Here is a 17,848-nt window from a genome sequence, read left to right on the forward strand (position 1 = left end):
GTGTGCCTGGGGAGGGCAATGCTCATGGGCTGTGAGTTGAGAAGTTTCTCTTGAGGATGTTGCTGTGTGCCTCTTGATGAAGCCAGTTCCAGTTCCATCGCTGCTGCCCCTTGCTCGCTTTCATCCAACCCACCCCTCACTGATGTGAGGGATTCTTACTGCCATCTCAATATGACATGCTGCTGCAATAGTGGTGGCAGGGCTCTTTAGCAATCAACATCGTCTAATTGAATTCACTGTCTGTTCTCACCCAAAACTAAATCCCCTTGAGCCACACACTGAACTTCTCCATTCTTCCACATCACCTCCATCACCCAGGCCCTTGAGCAATGAGCCAAAGCACTTCTGCTGGTGGGTTTGCCTCTGCCTGAAGCAGGACCAAGGCAGATCATCTTCCCTCATATATTGTTTATGTGCACTACAGAGACCTTATCCTTTTCTACACTATGTCGGAATTAGGATTAGGCAGAACCAGCTTGACTGGCAGGCCCTTTACTGGGAGCTGAACTGGTGGCCTTTGCTAAATGTATGTCCCAGTGCTTGAAGCAAGGCTCCCTGGGCAGGTGCTTGACTTCCCATCCCTGGAGGTGGTTCAAAGACACAGAGATGCAGTGCTGAGTGACATGGTTTAGCACCAGACTTGGTAGAGTTGATAATGGTTGGAGCTGAAGATCTTAAAGGTCATTTCCAACCAAACCAATTCTACACAGGATGATATCAGTACGGGCTGGTGGATGCTGAAATTGAGAGCAACCATGCAGGAAAGGATTTCAGAGTACTGGTAGATGAGAAGCTGGACATGAGCATAGAATAGAATAGAATAGAATAGAATAGAATAGAATAGAATAGAATAGAATAGAATAGAATAGAATAGAATTAACCAGGATGGGAAAGACCACAGAGATCTTCAAGTCCAACCTGTCACCCTACACCATCTAATCAACTAAACCATGGCACCAAGTGCCTCATCCAGTCCCTTCCTAAACACCTCCAGTGATGGTGACTCCATCACCTCCCCGGGCAGCACATTCCAATGGCCAATCTCTCTTGCTGGGAAGAACTTCTTCCTAACATCCAGCCTGAACCTCCCCTGGTGCAGCTTGAGACTGTGTCCTCTTGTTCTGGTGCTGGGTGCCTGGGAGAAGAGACCAACCCCCACCTGGCTACAACCTCCCTTCAGGGAGTTGTAGAGAGCAATAAGGTCTCCCCTGAGCCTCCTCTTCTCCAGGCTAAGCAACCCCAGCTCCCTCAGCCTCCCCTCATAGGCCCTGTGCTCCAACCCCCAAATTGCATCCTGGGCTGCATCCAAAGAGCGTGGCCAGAAGGTCAAGAGAGATGATTCTGTCACTCTGCTCTGCCCTGGCAAGACCTCACCTGTAGTAGTGTGTCCAGCTCTGGCGTTCCCAGCACAAGAGAGGCACAATCCTGCTGGAGTGAGTCCAGAGGAGAGCCACAAAGATGATCAGAAGGCTGAAGCACCTCTCCTATGAAGACAGGCTGAAAGAATTGGGGCTGTTCAGTCTGGAGAGGAGAAGGCTCCAGGGAGACCTTGTAGCTGCATTTAAATATCTGAAGGGGACCTACAGGAAGGCTGGGGAAGGACAGTTTGGAAGGGTTTGTTACTTCTCATTATCTGTCAGCTCATTGTATGCTGGGGCCTCCTCAGCATGCATTACCTCTTCCTCCTTTGCTGACACCCAAAAATCCTTGCCCTCTGGACAGCCTGTGAGTGCTTCCAAGATTCATGGGTGGTTAGTGCTCCCTATCCAAAACTGTTGTATTAGCATGGCATCAGCTGTGCAATGGGTAGAGGAGACCCTTCCTTTGAGCATCCAGCCCAGCACTGGTAGCTGGGGTGCCAGAAGGAGCTGTGCTTCAGTACCAACCACTCCTGAGGCAGCTCCAACTCCTCCAATACTTCTGCCAATACTTCTTTTTCAGTTGGAGTGTAGTTGGCCTTGGATCCTCTGTGTCTCTAATTCCAGACTCTTAGGGGTCATCAGGTGTCCCCTCTTGCTTTCTACCAAAGGCTGCAGGTAGGATCATTCTTCCCAGCTGTGCTGCAGAGCACATTTCAAACATCTTTTGCTGCCCAGACCGGACCAAGAGCCACTGCACGAACAATTAGGCAGAATCACAGATTAGCCTTATGAATGTCAGCAGGGGCAAATGTAGAGTCCTGCACCTGGGAAAGGGTAACCCCCTGCAACAGTAGAGGTTAGAGGCTGACCTACTGGAGAGAAGGACCTGGTAGACTGGAAGTTCGCCACAAGCCAGCAGTGTGCCCTGGTGGCCAAGAAGACCAATGCCATTCTGGGGTGCATTTAGAAGAATGTGGCCAGGAGGCCAAGGGAGATTGTTGTCCTCTCCTAGACTGCCCTGGTGAGGCTACACCTGGACATTCCTGGGCATCCTGCTCTAGCAGTGGGGTCAGACTAGATGATCTCTGGAGGTCCCTTCCAACCCCTGCCATTCTGTGATTCTGTGCTTCCCTGCCTTCTGTGGCTGGGTGTTTGCTCTCAGAAGTAGCTAAGAGTCAATACACATCCAGCAGTGCATCTGAAGACAGAGCATTACCTCCTTTGTATGGGCAACCTCATCATTTTCACCCCAACCACTTTCTCTGGGGCCTCCTACCCTTTGTTGATGTTTGCCTCTCACAGAGCCACTGCCTTTGTTGCCAGAACAGTGTGTTGCATGGAGGGAGGTTGTTGAAGTCTCTTTTGGCAGCAGAGATTTTCTTTATCCTGAAATGTCTATAGATGGAATTTTTGAGCCAAGTTACCTAAAGCTCTCACAGTGCTTACATTCACCTAACTCTTTGCACCAATGTCCCAAAGCAGCTAATGGAAGATTTACAAACAGTTTTCTCTTGATAGTTTTCTCTCATGCCTTTCTGCAAGCTGAAGAGTCTTAATCTATTTAGTGCCTCCTCCTTTGGAAGCAATTCCAGATTTCAGGTCTCTCTTCTGTCTTTCACTGAATATTTTCTGCTAAATCCATATTTTAAATGGATGTCACATGCAAGATGTGGAAGTAGAATGGGTGGACTTGATGATCTTAAAGCAACCCTGAGATGTCTATAGATGGAATTTGTCACCCAAGTTATTTAAAGCTCTCACAGTGCTTTAATTCACCTGACTCTTTGCATCAATGTCCCAAAGCAGCTAAAGGAAGATTTATAAATGGCACATTTCCTACCCTTATTTTAAAGGCATGAAACCCAGTTCAGAGGGGAGTTCTGCATGTTGGCCAAAACTTCAGCAGAACAGTGAATAGGAGAAGGAATGAGCCAAATTCCCCACAAAGTAGGGCATGCTGTTCCTTCAGCAGACTGGATGCTACAGTGAGATTGCCAGTGCCACTGACAGTGGGAGGGGAAATGGATTTAGTGGAAGTAGGCATAGGGTGAAGCTGTGGTGAGAAAACTACAGAGGGAGGGGAGCACTGGAGCAAGCTGATAGTCATGAGCTGTAAATCACCTCCTGAGTGGCTGCAGCTCCCTCCTTCCAATGCTTCTCCAGCAGCACACGCTGACCAGAGTTCCTGGTGCACCATTGCCTGTTAGTGAGGGAAATGGAAGTATTGCCTGGGTCCCACTGCCTTCACAGCAGCTGTAGGACAACCCAAAAGCTCAGAGCCCAGGCAATAATGTAAGTCTGGATGTGCACTGCTATCTCTTTCTCCAGGGCTGGCATGGTACACATTAGCCATCCTCAATGAAGGTCCTACAAAGAAGTGGTATGAGCAGTCCTGACCGCAGGTTCCACCCCATGCATGCAGGGATTAATACACTGGGCAGCCTGAATTGGCACCAGAACCTCCTCCTGCTGCATCTACAGAGCTTGAACATGCACAGGGGAAAAAGAATACCAGGCTCATAAAAATGGCCCAACACCTGAGCAGAGGATCACACTACTTCTGTGTGCATTGGGGGTCACTTGCAGGTGCTGAGGGACAGAGCAGAGCAAGGACTGTGGAAATGAATTTCCCAACTGGTGTAGCCTTATGGAGCTTCTCAAGGTCTTACTGTGGCAGTGATTACACCCATGCTCCTGTGTTTTCCAGCCATTTCTGGGCTGCTACTTAACCAGGACATGTGTAATAACCTTTGCATCACAAGTAGCTCGTATTCTTTCCCTTGTGAGCCTCATTTTGATGTAGCTGGTGCCAAAGGACAGATGATACAGTCTTGGAGAGTTACTGGCAAAGGGGAATTCAACTGTTAAGGACCTGCACTTGGCTGAACATACAGGTAAGGCCATAATTATCCAACTCAGTGGTCTTTTGTTTCTCACCTAGGGAAGGACAGTTGGCTGCTGTCTATCACCTGGTGCAACCTCAGTATGCATACCCTCTGTGCTTGAGAGCACTGTACATCTGGATTTCACAGCACTTGGTAGCATTATGTTCCTCAGTTTAATTTTCTAGAAGTTCCTGCTCCCTTCTATTATTCAATCAGCTGCTTAATATTTGCACAGGATCACAACCCAACATCATCTCCCTTGCCCTGAAAGACAGGGCAGCTGTTGTGGCAGCTGGAGCCCACCAGTTCAGCTCCCAGCAAAGGACCTGCCAGTCAAGCTGGCTCTGCCTAGTCCAAATTCTGACATAGTGTAGAAAAGGATAAGGTCTCTGTAGTGCACATAAACAATATATGAGGGAAGATGATCTGCCTTGCTCCTGCTTCAGGCAGAGGCAAACCCACCAGCAGAAGTGCTTTGGCTCATTGCTCAAGGGCCTGGGTGCATGCAGGAGGTGATGTGAAAGAATGGAGAAGTTCAATGTGTGGCTCAAGGGGATTTAGTTTTGGGTGAGAACAGACAGTGAATTCAATTAGATGATGTTGATTGCTAAAGAGCCCTGCCACCACTATTGCAGCAGCATGTCATATTGAGATGGCAGTAAGAATCCCTCACATCAGTGAGGGGTGGGTTGGATGAAAGCGAGCAAGGGGCAGCAGCGATGGAACTGGAACTGGCTTCATCAAGAGGCACACAGCAACATCCTCAAGAGAAACTTCTCAACTCACAGCCCATGAGCATTGCCCTCCCCAGGCACACCAGACTCCATCTCTGGATGCAGCATCATCTGCCTTGCCCTGGAAGACTGTTCTGAGTGCCGGAGCCCCAGAGCCATGGATTAAATGAACTCGAGAGACATGGTAGAGGGACAGCCCATGGATGAAGGAAATGATGTCTGTGTAGTTGTGTGCACATATAGAGGACAGGAAAAGCAGGGGCAAATGGTTGGAAAGTGTAGGGTCTGGGTGTGATGCAGATGGTATAAAATAGGAGGTGGATGATGCATTCAGCTGCATGAGAGTTAATTTTCCCAGGAAGTGAGGAGGGGCCACAGCCAGGGTAACTGGAGCAAGCCAGCATTGCAATATTTGCTATCAGGGTGATGTCATGCCCAGGATCTAAGGGAGCAAGTGGCTGGGGGAAGCCCTTGCAATGTGAGGGGCAGAGCCCCTAGGCTGGGTGGTGATGATGGGTTCTGAGTGGAGGGCAATTGCAGTGTACATCACTCATTTTATAGAGTATTTTATCATTCTTATTCCTGTTGAGTATTCTCTGTATGTGCTGCTCTGTTACCTTCCTCTTCTCTCAGCCCATGGGGTTTTGCCTCTCTCTCCCAATTCTCCCTTCCCACTGGGGTGGGGGAAGGAGTGAGCAAGTGGCCATGTGGTGCTTAGTTGCTGGCTGGGGTTAATGCACAACCTCCCCACTTTGCTCCACCTCTCTCAGCCCTTCCTCCTTCTTCTCTCCCCAAGTGGTGCTGGGATCAGGAGACAGGGCAGCATGCTGCTCAAAGCAGGAGACATCTGAGCACTATGGATTCATTCCCTTTCCCTCTGATCCTGGGCAGGGATGACTGAAGAGTAGTAAATTTTCATCAGTTTTTGTTTTGCTTGGAAAAGACCTTTGAGACCACTGAGTCCAACCATTAATTACTTGTTGAATTAATTGGGATCACTTAATTACATCAGATTACTGTAGGGAGACCAGAGAGCTCTGCCTGAGCCCTAGGTAGCTTTTGTTGGCTCTCTGTCCCAGAAGCACCCAAAGAGGGCAAGTGAATGAGGGCTTGATGTAGAGTAAAAGTGGAACTGTTTGAGGTGGTCACTACTGCACCTCTGACCACAAAGTAAGGGATAGTAGTACTGCTGTGCCTTCTGCTCTGGTGCCTTTGGGCATGAAATCTCTGTGGGACACTTTACCAGATGTGTGTTGGTAAGAACTGTGCTTTTGCAGCACAGCCAGAGGCACAGCGTGTGACAGCAGCCAGGCTCTGAAGAGTGAGGCTGCTTCCATCCAGACTAAAGGCTCTGGAGCAACCTGCTTTGGCAGGTGAGGTTGGGGAAGCCAGACTCGAGTCAGCTCATGCCATCCTGGGCTGCCCCTCCCCTCAGGACCCTGGGGTAGATGCCCCCAGGAGGTTGTATGTGCTGCTCTGTTACAGTCTTCTTATGCCAGCCCATGGGCTTTTACCTCTTTCTTACAATTCTTCCTTACCCCTGTACTGAGCTGGAGACCCCTAACCTGCACTGCACAGAAGGTTAAGACACCACAGCTGCAGGACTCTGCACTTGTCATTGCTGAAGTTCATGATTTCCCCTCTGCCCAGCTCTCCAGCCTGTCACCTGGTCTTGTTTCCTGCATGTGTTGTTGCAGGTGATGAGCACTCCACACTGACTTTGTGCAGGTCATGACCTTTTACCTCATAACTTTTTTACCTCAAAAAAGCTTTTTCACCTCAGCCACTTTCTCTGGGGTCTCCTACCCTTTGTTGACGTTTGACTCTCACAGAGCCACTGCCTTTGTTGTCTGAACATTTCATTGCATGGAGGGCGGTTGATGAGGTATCCCTTGGCAACTAAACCATGGCACCAAGTGCCTCATCCAGGCTCTTCCTAAACACCTCCAGTGATGGTGACTCCACCACCTTCCTGGGCAGCACATTCCAATGGCCAGTCTCTCTTGCTGGGAAGAATTTCTTCCTAACATCCAGCCTGAATCTCCCCTGGCACAGCTTGAGACTGTGTCCTCTTGTTCTGGTGCTGGGTGCCTGGGAGAAGAGACCAACCCTCACCTGGCTACAACCTCCCTTCAGGTAGTTGTAGAGAGCAAGAAGGTCTCCCCTGAGCCTCCTCTTCTCCAGGCTAAGCAACCCCAGCTCCCTCAGCCTCTCCTCACAGGGCTGTGCTCCAAACTCCTCTCCAGGTTTGTTGCCCTTCTCTGGACAACTTCCAGCAACTCAACATCTTTCCTAAACTGAGGGGCCCAGAACTGGACACAGGACTCAAGGTGTGGCCTAGCCAGTGCTGAGTACAGGGCAGAATGACCTCCCTGCTCCTGCTGGCCACACTGTTCCTGTTGCAGGCCAGGTGGCCTTCTTGGCCACCTGGGCTCCCTGCTGGCTCATGTTCAGCCGACTGTCACACAGTATCTCCAAGTCCCTTTTTGCTTGGCTGCTCTCAGCCACTCTGACCCCAGCCTGTAGCTCTGCATGGGGTTGTTGTGGCCAATGTGTAGAACCTGGCATTTGGCTGTGTTCAATCTCCTGCCCTTGGACTCTGCCCACCTGTCCAGCCTGTCCAGGTCCCTCTGCAGAGCCTCTCTACCCTCCAGCAGATCAACTCCTGCCCCCAGCTTGGTATCGTCAGCAAACTTACTGCTGATGGACTCAGTCCCCTCATCCAGATCATCAATAAAGGTATTGAACAGGATGGGCTCCCAATCTGCAAGCACTCACATTTTTGCTCAGCATGAGAAGGATTTGGAAACCTGGATAGGCAAAGACAGGATATGCCAGGAAAGTGGGTGGATTTCTCAGCCCTAAAACTGCTGAATAGTCAACTTTTTGTTTTTCCTTTTTTTTTAGCTCACTCCTTTGAGTCTCAATAGGAGTTTCTGGGATACAAAAAAATCAATTAACAGCCTGGAGCCTTTCACACCATCCCTGCTCCCTGCTGTGACACTGAAAAAAACATCCTTTGTAAAGGACTCTCCTCTGGCACAGAAATTGTTCCTTCCACTGCAGGCATTGTCCTTCTTTAGGCTAATTAGTTAAGAAGTTTAATATGTCTAAACCCCAAATAAAATGAATGCTCTTGCAATAAAATGAACTCTCTGTGATTCACAGGGACAGGAGCAGGTTAGGCATGAGGGTTTGTTACTTTCCCTTCACAGAATCACAGGCTGGTAGGGTTTGGAAGGGACCTCTGGAGATCATCTAGTCCAATCTGCCTGCTAGAGCAGGATCACCCAGAGCAAATCACCCAGGAATGCATCCAGGAGGGTTTGGAATGCCTCTAGAGAAAGAGACTCCACAATCTCTCTGGGCAGCCTTCTCCAGTGCTCTGCCACCCTTAAAAAGAAGAATTATTTCCTTATGTTTATGTGGAACTGGACACAATACTCTAGATATGGCTTCACCACAGCAGAGTAGACAGGGAGGAGAACCTCCCTTGACCTGCTGGCCAGGCTCTTAACATACCCAAAAATACTGTTGGCCTTCTTGGCCAGAAAGGCACATTGCAGGCTCATGGTGAATTTCTTGTCCACCAGCACTCCTGGGTCCTTCTTCACAGAGCTGCTTTCCAGCAGGTAAACCCCTAACCTGTACCAGTGCAGGGAGTTACTCCTCCCCAGATGCAAGGATCTACACTTGCCTTTGTTGAACTTCATGAGATTCCTCTTCACCCAACCCTCCAGCCTGTCCAGGTCTTGCTGAATGGCAGCACAGCCTGATGGGGTGTCAGCCACTCCTCCCAGTTTTGTATCACTGGCAAATTTGCTGAGGTTACACTCTGCTCCTTCATCCAGGTCATTGATGAAGATACTGAACAAGACTGGGCCCAGTACTGAGCCCTGGGGAACACCACTAACCACAGCTCTCCAAACTGACCCTGCACACAACCCTGGTCACAACCCTCTGTGCTCTGTCATTCAGCTAGTTCTCAATCCACCTTCCACTTAGCACTGCTCCCTTAAAACTGTTCCACATTTCTGATTCTTGCTTCCCTCTGTCCCTAGGCAGTACATGGTGCTGCTGCCCTTCCTGATCCACACTGACTCTCCTGAGAAAGTCTGTGTTCAGCTGAGCCACCTGAACGAGTCTGTGACGCTGAGTGCCACGCTGGAGTACCAGGGGGAAAACAGGAGCTTGATTGATGATGTTGTGGCAGAGAAGGACATCTTCACCTGCATCCCTTTCTCTGTGAGTATCTTGCCATTGTGGGCTGATGGCTTGTGCCAGCTGATGCGGTGTAGCAGATCTAAACAATCCAGAAATGGGAAATAAGACACATTGCAATCAGAGACTTCTAAGCTAAGCCAGACAAAAAATCAATTTGATGTGGAAAGTCAACTGTGATAGCCTTATAAAGTGTAATTTTCCACTGTGACCAAAATCTGCTTCCTAGGTGAAATTTCTGCACATACAGGGCTTAGAGCACTCTTCTGGAATTCACCCTACAGCTCTGACTGACAGAGCTATGTCTGTGTGATTTGTGTAAGCCTCAGAGTGAATATGAGTCAAGTAGAGCTGGAACTGTAGGAACTGTGGAATGGTTAAAGGAAGTGAGGTTCATGAGGTCATTTGTCTCTTTCTGGAGCTTATTTATGACTATTTTCTGCAGAAGGCTGCCTGGTGAATAATGTAAGCAACTGCTCCCAGTCTCTAATGAATCTGGCTTGATTTCCTTTTGGATAAATAATGGGATGGAACAAGATCAGATTCAGTATTTCCCTAAGGAAAGGGAGAGAAAGAAGGGAATAGTTTTCCAGTATTAGAAGGAGGGGAAGAAGCAGCAGAGAGCAAACTCAAGGATATGGAGATGATCTACCATTGTACCAACCCGGAAAGGAAAAGCTTTTCTTAAGGCAGAGGAGACAAGCCCTCCAAGTTCCTATCAAACCGCCCCCCATGTTTCTCTCTTCCTTCCACCACTGAGTCTTTGGTATCTCCTTAGGCAACTTCTAGACCTATCTGCTCCTCCAAAGGCTTCCTCCAGTGGGGTGAATCATAAAGCAGTTCTCTTGTTCCTTTCCTCTAGCTTCCAAGATCGAACATCACATCGGTGGCATTTGTCACTGTGGCGGTGCAGGGGGCGACGCTGCAGTTCAGGAGCCGCAAGTCCGTGCTGGTCCAGCACTACGAGAGCTTGGTCTTCATCCAGACAGACAAACCCATCTACAAGCCTGGACAGACAGGTACAGGGGATTAGCTTGGTCTTGACTCTGACAGCAGAAAATATCATGGACTTCAACTCCTTTTGATTAAAGTTTGCAAACTTCTTCACAGGGGGAGTCAAAGCACTCAGTAAATCTTATCTCTGTCAGCTGAGATGTAGGTGCTGTGGTACCTTCATCATTCCTATTCTTCATTCTCCAGGCTCAGCAGATATAAGCACAGGCTCAGACTGATTCTACTCAACCAGAGGCGTGAATCTTTCTAAATTTATCTGCAAGAGAATGAGCCTGAAGTAATCCTTTCCCTAACTTAGAGATTTCAGTTCAGGGACTGTGATCCAAGGAACGAATATGAGTCATACAAAATCAAAACACTGATGTCTCCTAGTAATTGGTACACAATTAACAGTGGAATTCCCTTCTTTCCCATTACACCCTTCAGTTCTGTTTCGGATCATCTCCCTGGACAAAGACTTCTACCCGCTGAATGAGAAGGTAGAGACATAATTCCTTGTTGCTCTTTGTGACCAGAACACGAGGACACAGTCTCAAGCTGTGCCAGGGGGGGTTCAGACTGGGTGTTAGGAGGAAATTCTACACAGAGAGAGTGATTGCCCATCGGAATGTGCTGCCCAGGGAGGTGGTGGAGTCACCGTCACTGGAGGTGTCTAGGAGGAGACTGGATGGGGTGCTTGGTTGCATGGTTTAGTTGACTAGGTGGTGTTGGGTGATAGGTTGGATGTGATGATCTCTTTCAACCTGGTTTATTCTGTTCTATTCTATTCATCATCCAGAACCACTGAAGACAGCCTTTTAAGTATATGATCCTTTGTTACTCACACCACCCACGACCCTTTAAATATCCCATCCTGGGACATACTCCAGCTGTCTCTACTGGGAAGCAACCCCCTTTTCTTCAAAGATATATAGGTGTTGAAAGCCAGATGTGCAAAGGAACAAGCATGTAGGCAGGAATCTCACTACTGAAAATCAGAAGAGCTAGATGTGCAGTTGGTCCTGGCAGCAGGGTGCAACCACATGCTTAGAGTCAGAGAGAGCAGCACGACAAGGATCTGGTTTGAGGGAGCAGGTCAAGGGTGTAAGTCCACCTTAGCTTATTTGGCAACAGCTCTTCATGCAGACAAGTTCTTGGAAAAATCCTACTTGATTACACTTTCATACTGCAGTGAGACAAAGAGGTGGGACAGTAAAATATAGAAGAGATCCCTTAACCACCCAGAACTAAGGAAACAGCAAGTGTAGAAAGAGAAGAACCCAAAAGGACTTCTTAGAATGTTGTTCCTCTGCCATGAAGGCCAAGTTCGGAAATTACCTCTATCCATACATGACTCATTTTTCTAACACTGATTTTCCTTTATTCTCTCCCCACAGTTTCCATTTGTCTATGTTCAGGTGAGTGGATAACCACACGTGTCATTTCAGCACAGCCTGCAGGCACAGAGGTGGAAAGCTACAACTGTGGGGTTTTCATGCAAAAAAAACCCAAATGGTTTGACCTCTTTCCTTTGTTGTGGGTCTTTGACTGGGGAATGTGCTGTAGGAATAAAATGGTTAATTGGTGCGAGCCACGCTGTGAGAAGAATTAGAGGTCACAACAGAATAGCTTACTCCTCTCCCCAAGCAGAACTAAGCATGTCCAGGGAAAGGCAGTGGAGCTGGTGAAGTCTGGAGCACAGGCCTTGTGGGATGCATCTAAAGGAATTGGGGTTGGTCAGTGTGGAGAAGAGAAGGCTGAAGACATACCTTGCTCTCTCCAACTCTCTGAAAGGTGGTTGTGGTGAAGTGGGTGTTGGTCTCTTCCTCCTAGAAAGAAGGGATAGGATGAGAGGAGATGGCTTCAAGTTGGACCAGAGGAGGTTTAGATTAGGTATTTGAAGAAACTTCTTCATTGAAAGGGTTCTCAAACCCTGGAATAGGTTCCCTGGGCAGGTAGTTTAATCCTTGTCTCTGTAGGTGTTTAAAAGGTAGAGATGTGGTGCTGAGGGACATGGTTTAGCATCAGCCCTGGTAGAGTTAGATAATGGTTGGACTTCATGGCCAAAACTGTTCTGTGCTTCTGCATCTGTATGAAGATGTACAGGCTGCCCAGGGAGGCTGTGGAGTCTCCCTCTCCTGAGATACTCAAAACGTGCCTGGATGTCTCCCTGTGTGATCTGGTGTGGGTGATCCTGCTCTGGCAAGGGGCTTGGACTGGATGATCTTTCAAGGTCCCTTCCAGCCCCTGAAGTTCTGTGATTGTATAAGATTTCCTTGTCTGTCAATTGCCCTTGAAACCACAGAACAATGCTAAACAATCCATCAACACTAAAGAATCAAAACTATATGAGTAGACGTCCCCTACCTTCCCAAACATGCCCTTTTAGTCTGGGTGTTTGTGAGGGTTTTGGGGGGTTTGTTTGTTTGTCTGTCCTGTTTAAATGGCTGAACTTCACTGACAGACAGAAGCTAATAGGAAGGATGTCTCTATCAATGATTTTAACCTGAGACACCTGGATTTACCACTATTATCCAGGACACCTTTTAAGGGAACACCGATAGGAAAGGCCAGCGGTGAGCCTTGAAGCCGTGACAGCTGCACAAAGAGTGCTGACATTCATGTCCACAAATCTTGAGCTGGCTTGTGTGATTATCAGTCCTATGTAGGCAGTCCTGTCATAGCCTCTTGCTACTTCATGTTGCTGTCTCCATTCTGCACCACCTCAGTCCAGAGCTGGGAGTGTTGTCACAATAGAAGAGGAATAAGGTAGGCCAGAAACAGGCAAGGCTCCTCTTTTCTATCTTCCTATCAGAGTGCTACCATTCTCTCTTTCCATCAGCCAGCTTCCAAGATACAGCCTTAAAAGCTGCTGGGCCACTGACAATCTGTAAATATTTGGACAAAGAAGAGAGTGTGGGGTGTGGAGTGCTAGAGTAGGTGGAGAGCATCTCAGAACTACCTTCTGCTGAAGCTCTCCCACAGGGTTGTAGACCTTCCCTTCCAATAAGTTCATACTTGACTGAATACAAGAATTTCATGAAAGGAGCAAGAAGAATCACAGTATCACAGAATCTCCAAGGTTGGAAAAGACCTCAAAGATCATTGAGTCCAACCTGTCACCACAGACCTCATGACTAAACCATGGCACCAAGTGCCACATCCAATCCCCTCTTGAACACCTCCAGGGATGGGGACTCCACCACATCCCTGGGCAGCACATCCCAATGGCTAACGACTCTCTGTGTGAAGGACTTTCTCTTCACCTCAGCTTAAACTTCCCCTGGCACAGCTTGAGACTGTGTCCTCTTGTTCTGGTGCTGGTTGCCTGGGAGAAGAGACCAACCTCCACCTGGTTACAACCTCCCTTCAGGTAGCTGTAGAGAGCAAGAAGGTCTCCCCTGAGCCTCCTCTTCTCCAGGCTAAGCAACCCCAGCTCCCTCATAATACTGCTTCCAGACCCCCCCATATGACTTTGCCTTACAAGTTGAAAAAAGTCATAACTTGCTTTCTTTTTGTGCCAGTACCATGACAGACTTCAATGTGAATCACTGGGAAGTCCATCTGGTGTCTTCAGCTCCAGTCAGTGAGGCATGGTGCTTATCCATGCTGTTTAAGCCACCTTATGTAGGCCTTGTCCTCCATTCCCACTACCACCTCTCCCTTCCTCAATGCTCCTCCTCAGTCCAGCACTGACACAGATGTCTGAGAGGCAGTCTTGCAGAGTGGAAAACCCACGTGGCAGTAAATTCACTGTTTTTCTCTGGATTACTTTTTTCCAGACAGACCAGAGGATGTCATTCACATCCCCTTTCCCCTGAGCCCTGAGATAAAATCTCAGTGAAGTAAATGCACACAGACACATACCTTGAGTCACACAACTATCTAGAGTAAACAGACTTTTGGTGGCAGCCAAGCTACAATGCAAAGACCACGCAGAAAATGAAGGACTGTAAACTTTAACCCTCTTGCTGAAGGAAGCTGAAAAGGGTGCATCAATCTATGCAGCGCCACTGGGCTCGTTCTACAAGAAATTTGGGGTTAATCTGAGGAATTTGGGGAGTTTGTAGTTGAAAGTTCATAATGGGCAATACTCACATGCTGCAGTGATGAGATTTTAAGCTTCAGTGTTAGAAGCAAAGAGAGACAGGAAGGGAGAACTCTCAGCTGGATGGACATGTGTGGAAGGTACACGTTCCTGTTTCCACCTCTCCACCACAAATTTGGACTCTTACACAGACACATTTCTCAGCTCCATGATTAAGTGTCTCATTCCTCAGAAGATTATGCACCTCTACACAGTTGGTTTCTATTCCAGGCATGGAAAAAGGACATTCAGCAGTCTGTATAGCAAGTAAAGGAGACTGAAATGTCCCTCCTTTCTGCCCGTGCTCCACTTACTTCTGCTGTCCATCTCTTTATCTTGCTATCTTGCCAGTCTGTCTTTCCCAGCTTCCTGGCTCCATCCTTCATAAGCATGCAGGTAAAGATGAGGGGGAGACAAGAAAGGAGTTCCATGATTAAAAAGCTTTCTTGCATGTCAGTCATGCAGACCTGAGAGGTAAATGCTCACTGACTCTTCTCAGGATAACCTCTCCAGGAAGGTGGTTGAATCACCATCCCTGAAGGTGGCAGAGAAGTGGTGCTGAGGGACGTGGTTTAGTACCAGGCTTGGTAGTTAGATAATGGTTGGACTCAATGATTTTAAAGGTGTTTTCCAACTGAAACAATTCTGTCATTCTATGATCTATGTACACTGGGCACTCCACTCTCCTGACCCTGGGAGCCTCCTCTACTGTCTTGTGACCTTGAGTTATCCTCACTTGCAGGATCCCCAGAGGAATCGTGTGTACCAGTGGCAAGGAGTGGAACTAGAGACTGGCCTTACACAGCTCTCCTTCCCCCTCACCTCAGACCCCATCCAAGGCTCCTACAAAATAGTTGTGCAGAAGAGTTTCTCATCTCATGTGGAGCACTCCTTCAGCGTGGAGGAATATGGTAAGGAGAGAAGTGTATGGGCTGCAAGTGGGGCTGCAAGCAATGCTTTTCACTGTGACCTCTCAGTTGGGCATTGTCTGGGACCTGCATAGAAAGGGGTGCACCTGAATATACAGGCAATGGGGTTCAGAAGGACTGCCCCATAAGATGCTGTGTGTCAGAGGTGTTTGCTCCCTTTATGACATTTCTGCAATCTATCTGAGATAGTATTTGCTCATAGCAGTTTTGGGAGTATGGAGTCTGACAAGCTACCTGTGCATGGCTTGTGGCACCAATTCCAGCTGACCTTGTTTTAGTTACTTATCAATCCAGCAGTTTGTGGTAAGTAGCACTAGATATGGAGTAAGAGAAGATAATACTTTGGTGAGTCTGTTCTGCAGCTCACGATCTGCATTAGTTATGTTTCTTCACTTGTACCCCTTTCTCTTTTTCCCTCTTCTTTCCATGCTGTTGCAAAAGCTTAGAAAACATGCTTGTTAGGAACTTTAGTTTGAAGAACATTCCACAAATCATAGAATCATAGAATCCCCTCACTCAAGAAAGACGTTGAGGTGCTGGAGCATGTCCCGAGAAGGGCAATGAAGCTAGTGAGGGATGCAGAGCACAAGCTTCATGAGGATTGTTTAGCCTGGAGAAAAGGAGTCTGAGGGAAGACCTTTCTCTCTACAACTACCTGAAAGGAGGTTGAAGTGAGGTGGGGGTTGGTGTCTTCTGCTGAGTAACAAGTGACAGGACAAGAGTGTCATGGGTTGAGTTGAGTCTGCTGATGTGTATTCAATCCCGTGCTGATGTCACGTCAGCTTCAAAATGAAAGTGCTGGAGTCAAGTATCATGGGGGTTGAAGTACAGATTGTCATATCAGAGGCTTCCTCTTTTGGTTGTGGCTTCTGGCTTCTGGGTTTGGGGGTGCTGTTTTTTTCTGCTGGGCTGGCTGCATGTGCTTGTTTTGGGGAAACTGTTTTGTTGCTGGCTTCAGCTGCTGGTTCTGCTTTGCTGTAGCTTTCTGTGAAATAAGGCCAAGGTAATTGTACATCTCATTAAACTCTTTATCTCAACCCAAAGCAGGTTATTTTGTGTGATTTTCCCTCCTGTCTGTGTGGGTGAAAAGGGGCTTGGGAGAGCAGACTGCCTTCACTCAGGACAGAGAGGAAATGGCCTCAAGTTGCAGCAGAGGAGCTTTAGATTGGATATTAGGAAAAGAATCAGTACTGAAAGAGTGGTCAAGCATTGGAACAGGCTGCCCAGGCACGTGGCTGAGTTACCACCTCTCAAGATGTGTATCTAGTGGAGAGCCTAAGGGACTGGGACTGGTACTATTCAATATGTTCATCAATGACATGGGTGAGGGAACAGAGTGCATTGTCAGCAAGTTTGCTGATGATACAAAACTGTGGCTGAAGGCTATGTTGCCATTCAGTGGGACCTGGAGAAGCTGGAGAGTTGGGTGGGGAGAAAGTTAATGAAAAACAACAAGGACAAGTGTAGAGTCTTGCATCTTGGAAAGACCAACCCCATGGACCATGAGCCAACAATGTGCCCTTGTGGCCAAGAAGGCAAATGGCATCCCCAGGGTGCGTTAGAATGAGTGTGGTTAGTAGGTCGAGAGAGGTACTCTTCACCTTCTACTTTGCCCTGGTGAGGCCACATCTGGACTATTTTGCCCAGTTCCAGGGCCCTCAGTTCAAGCAGGACAGGGAACTGCTTGAAAGAGTCCAGTGCAGAGCTACAAAGATGATTAAGGTAGTGGAGCATCTCCCTTCTGAGGAAAGGCTGAGGGAGCTGGGGTTTTATAGCCTAGAGAAGAGGTGATTAAGGGATGGCCTCAGTAATGTTTATAAATATATGAATGGTGAGTGTCAGGAGAACGGAGCCAGGCTCTTATCAGTGATGTCCACAAGCAGCAACAAGTGTAAGCTGGAGCACAGGACACTCTGCCACAACACAGGGAATAACTTTTTCACTGTGAGTGTGGCAGAGCACTGGCACAGGCTGCACAGAGAGGTTGTGGAGTCTCCTTCTCTGGAGACATTCAAACCCCATGTGGACATGTTCCTGTGTGGTTTATTCCAGGTGATCCTTCTCTAACAGGAGGGTTGGACCAGGTGACCTTCAGAGGTCCCCCACAACTCTTACTGTTCAGTGATTCTGTGATTCTCATACCAGACTTTCTCCCATTTAGTGCTGCCTAAGTACGAAGTCCTGGTGAAGATGCCCAAGGTGATCACTATTAAGGACAAGGAACTTCCAGTGTCCGTCTGTGGTCTGTGAGTCACAGAGCTGGAGCAAATCTCCCTTGCTCATCCTTCACTTCTCTTTTCTCAGACTGAAACTAGAGTTGGGGAAGGCTTTTCATACTCTGTCCTGACATCCAGTGCAGGCTTATTCCACTCTATCAATCCTGAGCCTACTACTTGTCCTGAGCATTGAATGTCCAGAGTCTTCTCCATGTTCCTTAGAAGATGATGCCAAAACCATCTGCAGCTATCTCCTCCCAGTTTACTATCCATTTTCTCTCTCTGTCTTTACATTTCTTCAGTTAGAGCTTCGCTACCAATCCTGAACCCTTAAATACTCAGAGATGTCAGGTCAGACATCACTTATGTAGATGGTGCAAACCCAGTGTTCTCATTTTTAACTTGTAGGATGCTTGTTGCCT

The 17,848-nt window shown here is 48.0% G+C and overlaps 1 protein-coding gene across 1 annotated transcript in view; it reads left to right on the forward strand.

The window, feature by feature from the left end:
• LOC104306904 (alpha-2-macroglobulin) overlaps positions 1-17,848 on the forward strand; it is a 61,107-nt gene that overhangs the window by 2,223 nt on the left and 41,036 nt on the right. Inside the window, exons 2-7 of the mRNA XM_054163962.1 lie at positions 9,042-9,225; positions 10,064-10,220; positions 10,642-10,694; positions 11,592-11,612; positions 15,024-15,192; positions 17,372-17,456. Coding sequence (XP_054019937.1) covers positions 9,042-9,225; positions 10,064-10,220; positions 10,642-10,694; positions 11,592-11,612; positions 15,024-15,192; positions 17,372-17,456 — 669 coding nt within the window. The remainder of the gene's footprint in view (positions 1-9,041; positions 9,226-10,063; positions 10,221-10,641; positions 10,695-11,591; positions 11,613-15,023; positions 15,193-17,371; positions 17,457-17,848) is intronic.

This window comes from Dryobates pubescens, chromosome 8, assembly GCF_014839835.1.
Source record: "Dryobates pubescens isolate bDryPub1 chromosome 8, bDryPub1.pri, whole genome shotgun sequence".
Classification (NCBI taxonomy): domain Eukaryota; kingdom Metazoa; phylum Chordata; class Aves; order Piciformes; family Picidae; genus Dryobates; species Dryobates pubescens.